Source organism: Typopeltis vanoorti, chromosome 13 (genome assembly GCF_054136105.1).
Source record: "Typopeltis vanoorti isolate ZY-2024b chromosome 13, IOZ_Tvanoo_1.0, whole genome shotgun sequence".
Taxonomy (NCBI): Eukaryota; Metazoa; Arthropoda; class Arachnida; order Uropygi; family Thelyphonidae; genus Typopeltis; species Typopeltis vanoorti.
The window spans coordinates 85728595-85744349 of NC_143561.1; the positions used below are offsets into that span (position 1 = coordinate 85728595).

The following is a 15755-nucleotide window of genomic DNA, read 5'->3' on the forward strand; positions in this document are numbered from 1 at the left end:
ACTTTCAGGTGCAAACTTTGTTTACACGCACTTGGATAAAGGATTAAACTAAATTTATTATGCAAAGGAATTTGTTGGATTGTATGTGGGTTTTGCGTAGCCCATACTCTGCAGTTATAGGTATTCACAGATCCATTCAGGTGAAAGTGAGCCTCATCTTCCCACAAAATCATCCCGGCTACCCAGTGTCCAACTCCACTCTAGCAAAGATTGTTAAAATGAATATCAGTCAACTTTCCAAATCCTGTGGGTGCAATTCATGTGTCAGGATTATCTTGAATGGGTAGAAATTCAGAATCTTGTGTAGAATTTTCCAGACATCTATGTGTCTTTATACAGCATGTGCACTGCAGGGGCCAATGCATCATGGCCTACTCCACAATGGCAGTAGCAACTTCATTCATTTGTTGTGAACTGATTTTATGACCTCTGCTGAATCTAACTCGCAACAATCCCATTTCTTCAAAATAACTAATCATTCATTGCAGAGCACATAGAGTTAGTGAACCTCATTGACATTTGTTCAGGCGATGAAATTTGCAGAGTGCAGCAATAGCATTGCAATTGTTTAGGTAGTACAGCTTCATGAGCAAAGCATGTTGGGGCAAGGTTAATGCCATTACTGTGGATGGTATTAGCAACCAGAATGAAGGGGGGGGGAATCTTCATGGCACCTGCTGATTTGCATGATATATAAATTCCATACATTTGGTGTTTACAGTGCCCTGGTAAATTTTGGAACTACATTTCTTTTTCTGAGATATCACTTCCGCATGACACACAATGTATTCCTGCAAAGTTATGCAGCATTTGGATCACTGGATGGCGCTCCACAAGACCTTAAACAGGGATAATTTAATTTCGATCACCCTGTACATCAGAGCTCACATCGTTATCCTGGTCATTAAATAAGTGTGATCATAATACTCTTGCTTATAGCATATGTTTATGTCTGTGAACATGCTTTAACAACAAAAACTGATTACTACAAAGAAAACTTTTGTTAATAATAGATATTACACTAAGTTTTTCCAATAGTCAGTTAATAGCTATAAACCTCCTCCTCTTTCTAGTGCAGAGAGAAAACTTGGATAACAATCCTGCACATCAGAGAAATATCAGAGTAGAAGAAAAGACTCTTCAAACAGTTGAACATATACCACATGATAAACCACTTTAACTTTTAATTTGCTTTCTATCCAAGATAAATCAGATCCTTTATCTTACACTAGGGTTTACGATTTTCTGCTCATGTAGTTTCTTTTACTGATTAGCAGATTCACAGTTATACAAAGAGATGAACACCAAGATTATGTTGACAACTAAAAAAAAATAGACCTTATGGTCTGCCATCAAAACTAGCTGTATATGGAGCCTATTGGAATAAGATACAAATATTACATAATAGTAGTTTTTTTGTTTAAAAGATTATTTGAAAAAAAGTGAATCTTTAATTCTCAGGGAATTGTTATATAATACTACTAAGATTGACAATATTGCTGAAACAGTAAAGGCTGCCAGCCAACAATACTAGTTAACTCTTACCTCTTGAGTTAACTCTCTTGAATGAAGGCCACCAAGAAGGGTGTGAGGACTAGATTTTTCTCTCAGAGGGTGGTGCGTGACTGGAATGTATTGCCTTTGGATGTTGTGAGTGCAAGCAGTATGAATGAATTCAAGAATAAGTATGATAGCTGGTGTGTGTGTGTGTAGTATGTGGCCTCCCTTGATGAGTCTCTGACTCCCTGGAGGTCTCTCTTAATAATAATAAATTCCATTATAGAAAACGATTTATTTATAGAGAATGAAGCACTGATAGATAGTGCACCACTACCACAGGATGTGCTATATGCAATGCATTTCATATGAGAAGCCTGAAGATCCATAAAACTACTGCAATCAGGAACTGCTTTATGATATAGAATTTTCTGATTGATATCGCAGCTGCTTAAAGTGGTAGTTAAATCTTGCTGGAAATAAAAAGGAAGACTTCTTTTGATATAGTTTTGGCTTGTTTCAGTGAAGAAATATATAAAGTCCTACATAAAATCTGTTTTCCTATGAAATGGTTGTATAAAGAATACTGTGAAACTTCATTTCATCATTCCACTCTGAATAGGTCTGATGGACTTACATGGGAAATTGTATAGAGCACATCTTAGTAAATTTTTATATTTTTTTTATTGTTTTTTAATTATGTATAAAAAGGACATTGGAGCTTTTAAAGCAGTTTGGTTCATGTTATTCTGTTTTTTACATGGGACTGATCTGTTCTCATTGTTGATTCATCACTAATGTTACTTGTGCCTTGTTCAATTTTTTAAATTCACACTGAAGATACACTTGATACTTGGGTACAACTTTTATACGCTTAAACTTCTGACAAGTACCATTATACTAATTTTTATTTAAAAAGGATGACTGGTACCATAATATAATCTTTAATGGTGTAATTTGAGAACTTTACCACTCACTATGATGCACTTGAATTTTGTGATGCTCAAGCTATTAAATGTTTGATATTTGGCACAATTAGAAGCAGAGAAGAGGCTGGTGAGAAAGATGAAAACATTTATCAGTTCACTATAAGAACTGGAAGCACAAAAGTTCTTGTAGAAATTTGATGCAGCATAAAATCTAATGTTAATAATGCAGCAAAATAAACATGAGTATTACAGATGTGGAAGATTAAAAAAATCACAACCAGTTTATGTTGTACTGTTATAATTTTAAACTAAGATCTTTCCAACAGGACATCATCATTACTGACTGAGCTATGGTGACATCTGTTGCATGATCTCATTTCATGAGTTTTATATTGTCACTGTTTGAAAAGTTAAAAAAAAAAAAAAAAAAAAAGTAGAAATTTCACTGTAGCTTGTTGAAAATTCAGTTATTATTATTGTACTTTTGTTTTATTGGGACTGAGTAATTCTGGAGTCTGAATTTATTTTAATATAAGTGTTTCATTTCTTGTATTTTATTTTTTAAAATTAATTCTGTGAATATGCAGTATAGCTGTAAGAGTTATATATCCAAGATCTACCTGTAAGCTGATACTATTTGTAGTATTTTTGTATTTGAATACCATTCCAAAATTAATTCATCCTTTTTTGCATATGGAAACAACTTTATTTTGGAATTTTAGATGCAGCAAGTATCAGAAATAAAAGAAAAAGGAAACGAAAGTTTAAAACAAGGTCGTTTTGCAGAGGCAGTTTTCTATTACACTCATGCTATTAAACTTGATCCAAACCAGTATCAACTCTATAGTAACCGTTCTTTGGCCTTTCTTAAAATGGAGCAATATTATTATGCCATGGAAGATGCAAAAGAAACAATTAAATTAAAACCTGATTGGGCAAAGGTAAGTTTTATTTTTTTGGAAATTAAAATGGCAGGTTTAAAATAAATAAAAAAAATTGAATATTTGAAGTAAAAGTTTGAATAGTGAGTGCAAGAAATGGGAGTTGTGTCATCAGCAGAAGAATGAAGTGACTGATGTTCAAGATGTAAGGCAGAATTGTAAAAGTGTTGTAGAGAATGTAGTGGAAGCAGTAAATGATAGTGGATGAAATACAAATGAAAGTATGAAGGAAGATTTCTTTTTGTGGGGGGGGGGTGCAGGTGCAATCAAGCATGTGTCAGGCCACCTCAGGATGAATGAAAGTGAGTTTAGGAATGACTGTGCAGAAATAGCCACTAATGAGATAAATAAGTGTGAGTTCATGAATGACTATGAACAGCTGGGTGCTGTTTTTCAGGTTTTGAACATAAATGACTGGATTAAGATATATTATGCAAGGGTAACTGTGGGCTCAAGGAGATGTACTTGAATGCCCAAAGTATCAAAAATAAAGGAGAGGAGTTTTTGGCATTGGTCAGCTCGACTTGGTCAAAAATTATTGGCATCAACAAGACCTCATTGACAGAGAATGATATAGTTACAGGGATAGAATGTAAGGGATATTGTATTCAGGAAGATAGAAGCAACAGGGCAGCAAGAGGAGGAGGAGGAGGGGTATTGTTAATGATAGCTGAATAATTTCAGTGAACAAAAATAAAGTTAAGGAGGATTGTGCATCTGAGGGAAATGATTCATTCGTGGCTGTCTAGTGTAAGATAGGAGCCAATAGGACAAAATATATTGGTTACTGTTATAGACCTGAGGGATCCAGAGGAAGATTGGATGATATACATCATCAGATTAGCATAATGAATATAGACGGAGCAATATCGGTGGGGATATACATTGGAAGGAAGAAGGGCACATGATAAGATGGAATTTATAGTTACTAAGAGATAATTACCTGAAGCCACACAAGATGGGAGAGGGGACCAGGAATTTGAAAGTGTTGAATCTAGTGCTAATATCAGATTCAAGACTGCATGGTCACTTTCCCCAATCAAAGGTAGAGTTGCTCTTATAACTGCAGTAGCAACTCTACCTTTGATTGGGGAAAGTGACCATGCAGTCTTGTTCTGGAAGTTGCTCAAGATGCAGAATTTTCAGTCAAGAAAGGATTTAAGTGAAACTACAAAGTTGTGATTATCACAAACTTTGGTGGCAGCTTGGAGCAGTGCATTGTCAGCAATTGTTTGAGAGAGCCAGTATCAGACTTCATTCCCAGGGTCAGGAGGATAAACTGAGTAGGGATTAAGGGAATGAGTAACAATATAAAGCAGGAACTGCAAAATAGAGAGAGCATTGTGGAAGGAATATAAACAAAAAAGTGATCCGTATACTCATGAGCAATACAAAGTGCAGGCAGAAAAGGTAATATGATAAGGAAGGCTAAACCAGATTATGAGAGAAAATTAGGTAAGTACAAAAGAGTTTGTTTCACTGTGTGGTAAGTAAGAGAAAGAATGATTATGGAAGGATGACTTTACTCATTGCTGATGGTGGGAAAGTAACAGAGGCAGAAGAAATAGTGATTATTTTGCAAGGGTGTAATCATCCAGGTGGAGACTTTACAGTTACTGATGTGACAGAAGCTGATGTGAGAATTGAGGTAGATAAACTGGATGTATTCAACATATTGAAAAATATCAATATGAATACAGCAGTGGGGCTGGACAGTATGTCAGTCTGTCTGTGCTATGAGAATGTGCAAGATAACTGGCAGTTTGTCTGACGAAGTTGTTTAATCTAAGTCTCAGCTGTGGCAAGGTTCCAAAGGAGGGAAAAGAGGGTAAGATAGTTCCATTACATAAAGGTGGCTCCAAGACAGAAGTAGAAAATTACAGACTAATTTGTATCTATGGAGTGATGATTAAAGTATTTGAAAAGTTAAAGGTAAAATTCAGGAATAAGTGGATGAAAATGTATTACTCTGTAGGGGTGGCATAGCTTTGTAAAAGGTAGGTCTTGCCTTAGTAATTTATTCACATTTTATAAGGCGACAGCAGAATTGGATATAAGACCTGGCCACACCATGATACTGCTCGACTTTGTAAAGGCATTTGACTGAACACTACATGGAAAACTACTACAAAAGTTGGAGCAAATGAGAATGGATGTGAAGCTAGTAGCATGGATAGAGGTGGCTGACAGACAGGCTCCAGAGAGTAGTATATGGTTGAGTGGAATCTAGGAGAATGAAGGTAACTAGTGAAGTACCTCAAGGTTCTGTACTACTGATATTTCTAGACTGTCATGCAAAAAAATTATGTTGAAAAAACTAAGGATTTCCAACAAATTTTGCCTTCATGATCAAGGCTGATGGGAACAAAGAAATACACTAAGTACATACTGCAATCACGTGAGCAAGAAGGCAAACACTGACTGAATATAAAAATGGTAGGATCCTACAGTCCCAGCTGATTCCCCTTGGTGCAGTGATGGAATTTTACTGAAGGGCTCAAAGATGATCTCCCCAGAATTTTAGTAGTTTGAGGGTAGCTGTATTTGTTTAGATTTGTAGACTGTTGTGGTAGATTCTATAAGTAGTTTCTGTGTTGTGTTAGTGGTAAATTCTAGAAGTAATTTTTCTTCAGCAACTGTTATGTTTTAAAATTTCATTGATGTTATTTATGGAGCTAGTATAACATTCTTACATAGCCTTTCTTTTAACACACGCACGCACGCACACACACACACACACACACACACACACACACACACACACACACACACACACACACACACACACACACACACACACACACACACACACACACAAAGTTACGTTGTAATTCATCAGCCCTATAAACTAGCCTAACCTCTGGTGTACAGAAAACAAAAAAAAAAACTTCTACATCAAAGCTGAAGTTCTGTTTTATATAGCATAGTCAGAGATCAGATCGAATCATATTGCCCTTTAACGAAAAATAATAATGCTGGTGGCCCTAGCCAGTATATAAAATAAGACCTGAGGGTTGTTCTCATTAAATTTTGCATGGAGTAATTAATAACTAGTCCTGAAGTAAGGATTTTGGGGATTTATAGTCCTAATGATTATGACTTGTTAGAAAAAATTATTATTTGAGCGCTGTGTAGGCATATGAACAGTTGCATTGTGGTATCGCTGCTCCCGTTTTTTATAGTTTTAAAGTGGTTCTAACTCCTGTTTTTAATTTAAAAGTGTCATAAAGTAATTCTACTTGTCACGCTGAAGACAGTGATATATAATTCACCAAAGTCGGCCAAGTGGAATCCAAATTTTGAGTGTGCTGAAAATTGAACAGAATTCACCGTGGTCACTAATGAGCATAGAACAAAGGGCGTCGTCATCTTTACAGTTGCTCAAGGGAAGAAAGGTGAGCCATGAAGTGCAACAAGTGCTTGAAGGATTTATCATTCGACAGAAGTCATATAACCTGTAGGAAATTCTTTAGGAATCTTCACTTTACATGTTCTGGAATTTCAGAAACAACATGGCAACGCAAATCCAGTGCCAAACGAGAGGAATGGAAGTGCCTATACTGCAGAGAGAGAAAACAAAGAAACACCGCCACCCACGGTGCAACCGATTACACCGGTGGCAGAATCGAACGATGAACTGAACAGACAGAAAAATACAGGTGTCTTATAATTTGAATTCCGTAACATAAAAGCCAGCTTAGTAGATCTTGTCCAAGAACTCTTTGATAAACAAATAACAAAAACAATTAGCAAATATGATGAGTTTGTTAAATATAATAATTCAACAGTCGAAGAAGTCTTACAAACAGTAAAAGACATTAAAATCAGCTAACGTACTAACTGACAGGTAACACAAATTGATGAAAGACACATCCGAACTCCAGCAAGAACTTAATTCCCTAAAACTACAATATGAACTTTTAAATCAACAACAACATAAAGAAGATCTTGTCATAAATGGTCTTCCAGAAACTGCATCCACAGAAAATCTCAGAAACGTAGTTTTAAAGTTAGGACCATGCAATTGACATCCCCCTACAGTATAATGATATTCAGACCATAAATCAGATTCCCAGGAAGAACAAAAAACAAGGCTTGCCATGATCTGTATGAAAAAACCAGTTGCAAGGACTTAAACGCATCGCAAGACAATACACCAATCTTTCTATCTGGGTATTTAACGCCATTCGATCGGAATCTGTTGTACCAAGCAAGAAAAGCAAAAACAGAAAAAAATTATAAATTTTTGTGGATCAAATACGGCAAGATATTCTTGAGAAAGTCACAAACTTTAAAGTCGATACAAATAAAAAGCTCGGAAGACATAGATAGGCTATAATAAATTTAGTTTAATCCTTTATCCAAGTGTGTGCAAACAAAGTTTGCGCCTGAAAGTATCTTCAGGACTGGGGTAAAGTGGTATAACACCAGGCAGCTCCTTGCAAAGGTGGAGCAAGATACCAACACTCCTATCTCAGCATCTCCCATAATGCAAAACACATCTCCTTGCGGATATGTATAATGTTATGCATTAAGGGAAGGGCCACTATCCAGACTAGTTTCGACCTTTATTGAGGTCTCTTCAGTGGGAGCCAGGCCCAAGTGGAGATACCAAGGCAGAAGCATTAACAAGGTCATCTCTCATTTAATAATAACAAAATTTAATAAAAATGTGGCATACCATTTGACAGCTCCTATAGGAGGAGATGACCTTGCTAATGCTTCTGTCTTGGTATCTCCACTTGGGCCTGGCTCCCACTGAAGAGACCTCAATAAAGGTCGAAACCAGTCTGGATAGTGGCCCTTCCCTTAATGCATAACATTATACATATCCGCAAGGAGATGTGTTTTGCATTATGGGAGATACTGAGATAGGAATGTTGGTAGCTTGCACCACCTTTGCAAGGAGTTGCTCGGTGTTGTACCCCTTTACCCTAGTCCTGAAGATACTTTCAGGCACAAACTTTGTTTGCACACACACTTGGATAAAGGATTAAACTAAATTTATTATAGTTTTACCAAGTGAAATATAAACTTTCAACATCTTTCTCTAAATCCAGAGTAATTTAATAAAAAGGTGGCACACCGTTTGGCAGCTCCTATAGGAGGAGATGACCTTGCTAATGCTTCTGTCTTGGTATCTCCACTTGGGCCTGGCTCCCACTGAAGAGACCTCAATAAAGGTCGAAACTAGTCTGGATAGTGGCCCTTCCCTTAATGCATAACATTATACATATCCGCAAGGAGATGTGTTTTGCATTATGGGAGATACTGAGATAGGAGTGTTGGTAGCTTGCTCCACCTTTGCAAGGAGTTTCCCGGTGTTGTACCCCTTTACCCTAGTCCTGAAGATACTTTCAGGCGCAAACTTTGTTTGCACACACACTTGGATAAAGGATTAAACTAAATTTATTATAGTCTTACCAAATGAAATATAAACTTTCAACATCTTTCTCTAAATCCAGAGTAATTTAATAAAAAGGTGGCACACCGTTTGGCAGCTCCTATAGCAGGGGATGACCTTGCTAATGCTTCTGCCTTGGTATCTCCACTTGGGCCTGGCTTCCATTGAAGAGACCTCAATAAAGGTCGAAACTAGTCTAGGTAGCAGCCCTTCCCTTAATGCATAATATTATATATATCCGCAAGGAGATGTGTTTTGCATTATGGGAGATACTGAGATAGGAGTGTTGGTAGCTTGCTCCACCCTTGCAAGGAGTTGACCGGTGTTGTATCACTTTACCCCAGTCCTGAAGATACTTTCAGGCGCAAACTTTGTTTGCACACACACACACACTTGGATAAAGGATTAAACTAAATTTATTATAGTATTACCAAGTGAAATATAAACCTCAACACAACAAAAACGAATGTGAACCATCAGATAGATGTAATTACACCAGAATACATCAGCAATTCTACTTTTGACTCGGTTGATTCATGGAAACAACACACACAGTACAAGCGAGAGGACTCTCCATCTTGCATATTAACATCAGAAGCATCCGAAAATATTGGTTATTGTTACAGGCATATCTGAGGAATTACACCAGTGTTATTGATATATTAATCCTAACAGAAGTATCCATAACTAATGACAAAGCGACTGCTTTCCAAATTTCAGGCTTCCAACAACATAGATCATGCTGCCAAACAAAAACAGGGGGTGGAATATTAATATTTATCGAACATAAATTAATAACAATAGAAACTGTCTATCAGTTTGAGCATTGCTGAAACCCTTTGCATTGAAATCAGTAATACCACTAATAGACAGCATCCCGTGATACTAAATGCTCTTTACAGGCAACCAAACTTAAACATGATAAAATTCTTGCATGAACTCAATTGCTGGCTTTCACGCCAAGAAATATGCTCAACCTAATGATAATCAGTGATATAAACATAAATATTGCAAATGAAAATCAGAACAACACTGTACAATACCTAGACACACTATCCATGTATATCTTAATACTAACAATAACATCATGTACTAGAGAAGAAAAATTCGGAAACACTATCACTGCTTCCAGCCTAGATCATATAAACATCCGAGCACCACCAAACAGTTACACTACATCAGTCATAAAGTGCAAAGTAGCAGATCATTACTTCACGGCTCTAAACCTGCACACTATGACAATATCCATTCAATGCCCCACAGATGAAAAGCAACACAAAACAATAATAGACTAAGTAATAGTCAACCACGAAATACCTACGATAATAAGAAAAACCTACTGGGAACATGGTATCAGATTATTTCATACAACAACATTAAACTCACACTGGAGGAAATATATAAGAAAGCTGCAAAGAAAGTCAGAATTCGTTCAAGAACAACCCAAAATCCTTGGATAACACAAAACTTAATCCTCGAAATATACAGAAAGGACTCTGTGGAAAGAATTAAAGCGATATCCAAATAACGTAGTTTCAAAACTGAATATAAGATAACAAGGAATCGCCTTACAACACAAATAAGAAATGCAAAAAGAAATTACTACAGAGACAAATTAACTTCTGCGCAAAACAACATGAAATAAACCTGGCATCTGATCAACAAGATGCTAGATTGTGTTCCCAACACCACCGCCTCTGAAACCATAAAACACAGCTCCATGAAAGACGCAAAACCTATCCATCAACTAGCAAATAACTTTAACCAATGCTTTGCAGACTCCATCCAAGAACTGCACAAAAATATTTCCCCAGTCACAAAATGTGATCCTCCACCTGGACCACAATCAAAACAGACATTATGGTTCCCAACCATAAAAGAAGCAGAAGTTCTCTCTACATCAAATCAAACCAAACAAAGGCCCAGGAATTGATGGTATGAGACCTAAGGATATCAAGCAACATGCAACTTGCTTAGGCCCTATCCTACTAATATTACTAAATAAAATATTTAAAACAGGACAGATACCAAGTATGCTAAAGACCACCATAATCACACCCATATACAAACATGGAAAAAGAAATTTAATCAGCAATTACAGACCCATAGCAACATTACGAATTATCAATCAAATTATGGAGCAGATCGTACTAAAGAAACTCCCAGCATATACAGAGGACTTTTATATTATCCCCAAAACACAATACGTTTTCAGAAAAATAAGGGAACAACATCTGTCTTGGAAGACTTTACAGACGTAATTAATAGCGCCTTACACAAAAACAAAATTGCCATGGTAGTCTTTATTGATCTAACTAAAGCATTTGATACACTCACACATCAAACCTTATTTGAAAAGCTGCGGCATGTTGAAATAGATGGGCCTCTGCACAGTTGGTTTACAAACTACCTTCAAAATAGAAAGCATATCACATGTATCAGGTGAAACCGAAGTAGACCTGGGGAGTGCCACAGGGAGCTGTTCTCTCCCCAACTCTATTCAACATTTATATGCACGATATTAATCAGCTACCTCTGAAAGGTAAGATCTTCCAATATGCAGACGATACAGCTATAATATCCATCCATAATAACGCAAGCATAGCCAAACAAATATGCAACATGACATAAGTCTGCTCATAGACTGGTTCACCAAAAACTCCATACACCGAAACTCAGATAAGACAAAATTATTAATATTCAGAAATCCACTGACTTGACTAGTGGATAACAAATATATAACCATCCAACATCCACTCTCCAACTTGAAAAACAGTAAAACCACTACAATCACTCAGCTTGAAACAATACAATACCTTGGAATTTACTTCGATGCAGATATGAACTGGAATACCCACATAAATCATCTACAAAACAAACTCTGAACAATAACTGGCAAACTACAGATTAAAAGACATAGTTCCCACGCCTGAAAACACTAATATACAAAACACATGCCAAAATATACTAAGATACGCTATAACAAAGTATGCTTTCTATGCACCCTACAAACTAAATAGATTAATGTCATTACAGTACAAAATGATAAAACTGATCTTTTGGGAACAAAGAGACAATATCAGAACACAATACTGACAGCAAAACACTTATGTCACTATGCAGCTTTGCTAAAACATTATTTCGATGTCAACTACAGGACAGGCAGGAATACATACCATATAACAAGACCTCTGACAACTAATTATATCACATATAAAAATACAATAATCACTACAGAAAGGCCACACGAAACTTTTACATCCCAGACATGATAAACAAATTACCTTTTGAATACAGAAACCTTCCCAACTACAATAGCCTGAAAAGAGCTCTAAGGACATACTATGAACAAGAAACATGTACCCTAAATACCATACAAACTTAATGAAACACAATATATTCATTCAGGCTTCCAGTTCAGCAATGCATCAAGACATACCAAGTTATCGTGTGTGTGTGTGTGTGTGAGAGTGAGTGTGCGGACCTGCACGTGCAAATTTCTCAATCAACGGCTGCAGTGGAAATCAGACATTAAACATCAATCTACTTCCCAACACAGCAAACAAACGAATAAATAATAACTAACTGGTGTCATCCTCAGATAAGCTTAACAAATAAGCTTCAAGGATGAAAGCTGAGAAATTACATCTCACCCAACATCAATTAAAAAAAGGGTGGGGGGGGAATCCAAATACATATATCACATTTAAGTGCTGTAGTTACAGTGCCATTTTCATAGGAGCTTACAATAAAGACGCATGCAGGCACTACATGCAGTAAATGAGGTCGAAGCAGGAACCCTCATTTCTCGTAAAAGTCCTGATGATGCCGACTGTTGGGCTATGTAGGTATTCTTGACTGTTGGGCTGAAGGTCTCCTGATGTATGTATCCCAATTTGGGGCAGTCTCATGCAAACAAATTTGTTGAGGTTTGGCATGTTTCTTAGGGCTGAGGCTGATTCCATGAAAAGTCTTTCGAATTTGAACTTGCTACATTGTATTATTGTGGCTTTCTTCCACCATATTCTGTGGCCTAAAATGCTGCCGGGATAATCAGGTAATCCCATATTGTGTGAAATTCAAGCACCGTTTCTTTTTACAAAAGGCTGTCCGAATTTATAATCATGCCAGCTACGCTCTGCTACAGGAACAAATTGCCGCCACGCGAGTTGTCCTAGCTGATGCAAACAAAGCTATTCAGGCGCTTGAAGAAGAGCTTTCCAATAAATTAAATCACGAGCTTTGGTCTATTTTATATGACGTCTCGTGCACTGTGGCAGATAAAGAATTTGAAAAAATACAGGGTCGACGTATCAAGAAATTTGAGAAATTAAAAAAGAGCTCGACCTCCGAACCAAAACTTCCAACCAACACTGTAGTCAACGTTTCTTCAGCTATGTTGAAGCCTGCAGTACTCATCGCGCTTTCATGTGGCCACAACTTCGACTTTGCCCCCAGGAAAATACCGGCCGAGGATATAATGATCTAGATTGAACACGAGATCCGCCACCTTCCATACTACATCGCCAGCAATATTAGACTGGATGTAGCTTGTGTTCTCACCAAAGCAAGACTACCAAAAACAACATATCCAATAGTGAATATAATGCTCTACAGGATTTGAAGAAAAACAAAGAAATAGTAATCACCAGAGCGGATAAGCGAAACGCCACCGTAGTACTCAACCAAACGGACTACAGAGGTAAGCTTAATGCTCTATTATTAGATCGGGCTACTTACCTCCCTATTGAATACAGTCCCACCAACTCACAAATTAGAAAACTCCATAGGCTCCTTAAGAAGGCCACTTCTTGGCCTATGGAAGTTACTGACAAATTAAAACTGTTTAACTCTATACCCCCCCCCCCCCCCCAGTATATATGGACTCCCAAAAATACATAAAGAAAATGTGCCATTATTTCCCGTGGATGGCATTGATTCTCCCCACATACAAATTAGCTAAACATTTGGCCAAAGTGCTCACACGCTATACTGGCAACACACCATCACACACAGAAAACTCAGCCCACTTCAGAGCCAGCATAGAAACCTTACATTCCAACATACTGACTGAATGGTCAGTTTTGACGTCTCCTCCTTATTCACAAATGTCCCACTCAAAGAAACATTAGAGCTAATCCAAGCTAAATTTCCTCCTTATATCTCAGCCCTATTTCAGTTCACAATGAACTCAGGCTATTTCGTTTGGCAGGGAAAATTCTGCAAACAAATAGAGGGGACAGCCAAGGGTTCACCACTCTCCCCACCCTTGGCCAACTTCTTTATGGAGACTTTTGAAGAGAAAACCTTAAACTCTGCCCCACAAAAACCAACCATATGGCTTTGCTACATTGATGATGTGTTCGCTATTTGCCCACATGGCTCTGACACGCTCCTCTCTTTCTTAACACACTTAAACAACCAACACCCCAGAATCAAGTTCACCCTGGAGAAAGAGGAAAACAACAGTCTCCCTTTCCTAGACACACTAGTCACCCACCAGCCTGATGGAACCTTGGTTTTCTCTGTTTATAGAAAACCCACCCATACAGGCAGATACATTCACCAACAATCCCCTCTCCTCACAACAATATGGAGTTATTAAGACACTATACAACAGGGCTAAACTAATTTGTTCAAATGACAATGCCCTAATCACTGAACTAAATCACATCCTCAACACTTTCTCAGCCAATGGCTATTCCCTCCCCCCCAAAAAAATCCAAAAAATATTGAAACCAGTACACCACAACCCCCCCCCCCTTCACAACAAAGATTACTCTAAATTCATCACCATTCCCTACATCCGAGGCACCTCGGAAAAAATTACCAAAATCTTTAAAAAACATGACTTGACCTCTTGTTACAAACCATATAGAAAATTGGCATCCCTTATCCGCTCCACTGAAGACCAACCACTTCCCCTAGACCTACCTGTACCAGATCCCTTGCAGCTGTAAGCTGTTGTACTTTGGCCAAACAGCCAGGACAGCGAATATCAGAATTTCAGAACACAAGGACAGCAAAACTACTGTCCTTGTGTTCTGACCACTCTGGTCTTGCAGACCATGCTCTGGATACATGCCACAGAATACGGTGGAAGAAAGCCACAATAATACACCATAGCAAGTTCAAATTTGAAAGACTTTTCATGGAATCAGCCTCAGCCCTAAGAAACATGCCAAACCTCAACAAATTTGGTTGCATGAGACTGTCCCAAATTTGGGAGACATACATTAGGAGACCTTCAGCCCAACGGCCAAGAATACCTACATAGCTCGCTAGCGGGCACCATCAGGAGTTTTAGGAGAAATGATAGCTTCCTGCTTCGTCCTCATTTACTGTATGTAGTGCCTGCGTGCATGTGTCTTTATTCTTTCCTTTGAAAATGGCAACATGAAGTTGCCGAAATATTGGAAATATATATTCAAGTTTAATTTAATTTATATTCTATTGTACGTTGTGAATTCCTTAAGTTAATTAATAATTATGTATAACCAGGGTATAAGCCTTTCTACGAGAAGTGCTTAAATATACGAAAAAAATCAAAATTGTAAATAAATATAACTCGTTGTTAAATGAATAAATGCTGTATTATTATTATTAATACATTATACAGGAAAGAAAAAAAGAAAAAATCTGTACGAATTTCATTGTTACAAAAAAAAAAAAACAGAATTAAACCTGCTGTAAATATGTAATCTTATGTGTTGTAAATATGTAATCATTATTTTAATAATAAAAAAAGATTGAATTCTTTTAAAAGAAAAATATGTAATCAAATGCATGTAATGTATGTATCATATGTAAACAAATGAATGTATGTAATGTATGAATCATATGTAATCAAATGTATGTAATGTATGTATCACATGTTAAAAAAATATATATACAGGGTGTTCGGGATAAATTTGACATATTTATAATTAATTATATTTTTCCGTAAGTTACATGTATTAACACACACTTCTCTTCATTTAAAAG

The 15755-nt window shown here is 37.0% G+C and overlaps 1 protein-coding gene across 2 annotated transcripts in view; it reads left to right on the forward strand.

The window, feature by feature from the left end:
* The window catches only part of LOC150100331 (uncharacterized), a 154848-nt gene that overhangs the window by 26230 nt on the left and 112863 nt on the right, over nt 1–15755 (forward strand). For both annotated transcript variants that reach the window (XM_090402836.1, XM_090402835.1), the window contains exon 2: nt 3149–3367. In XM_090402836.1, coding sequence (XP_090258962.1) covers nt 3149–3367 — 219 coding nt within the window. The remainder of the gene's footprint in view (nt 1–3148; nt 3368–15755) is intronic.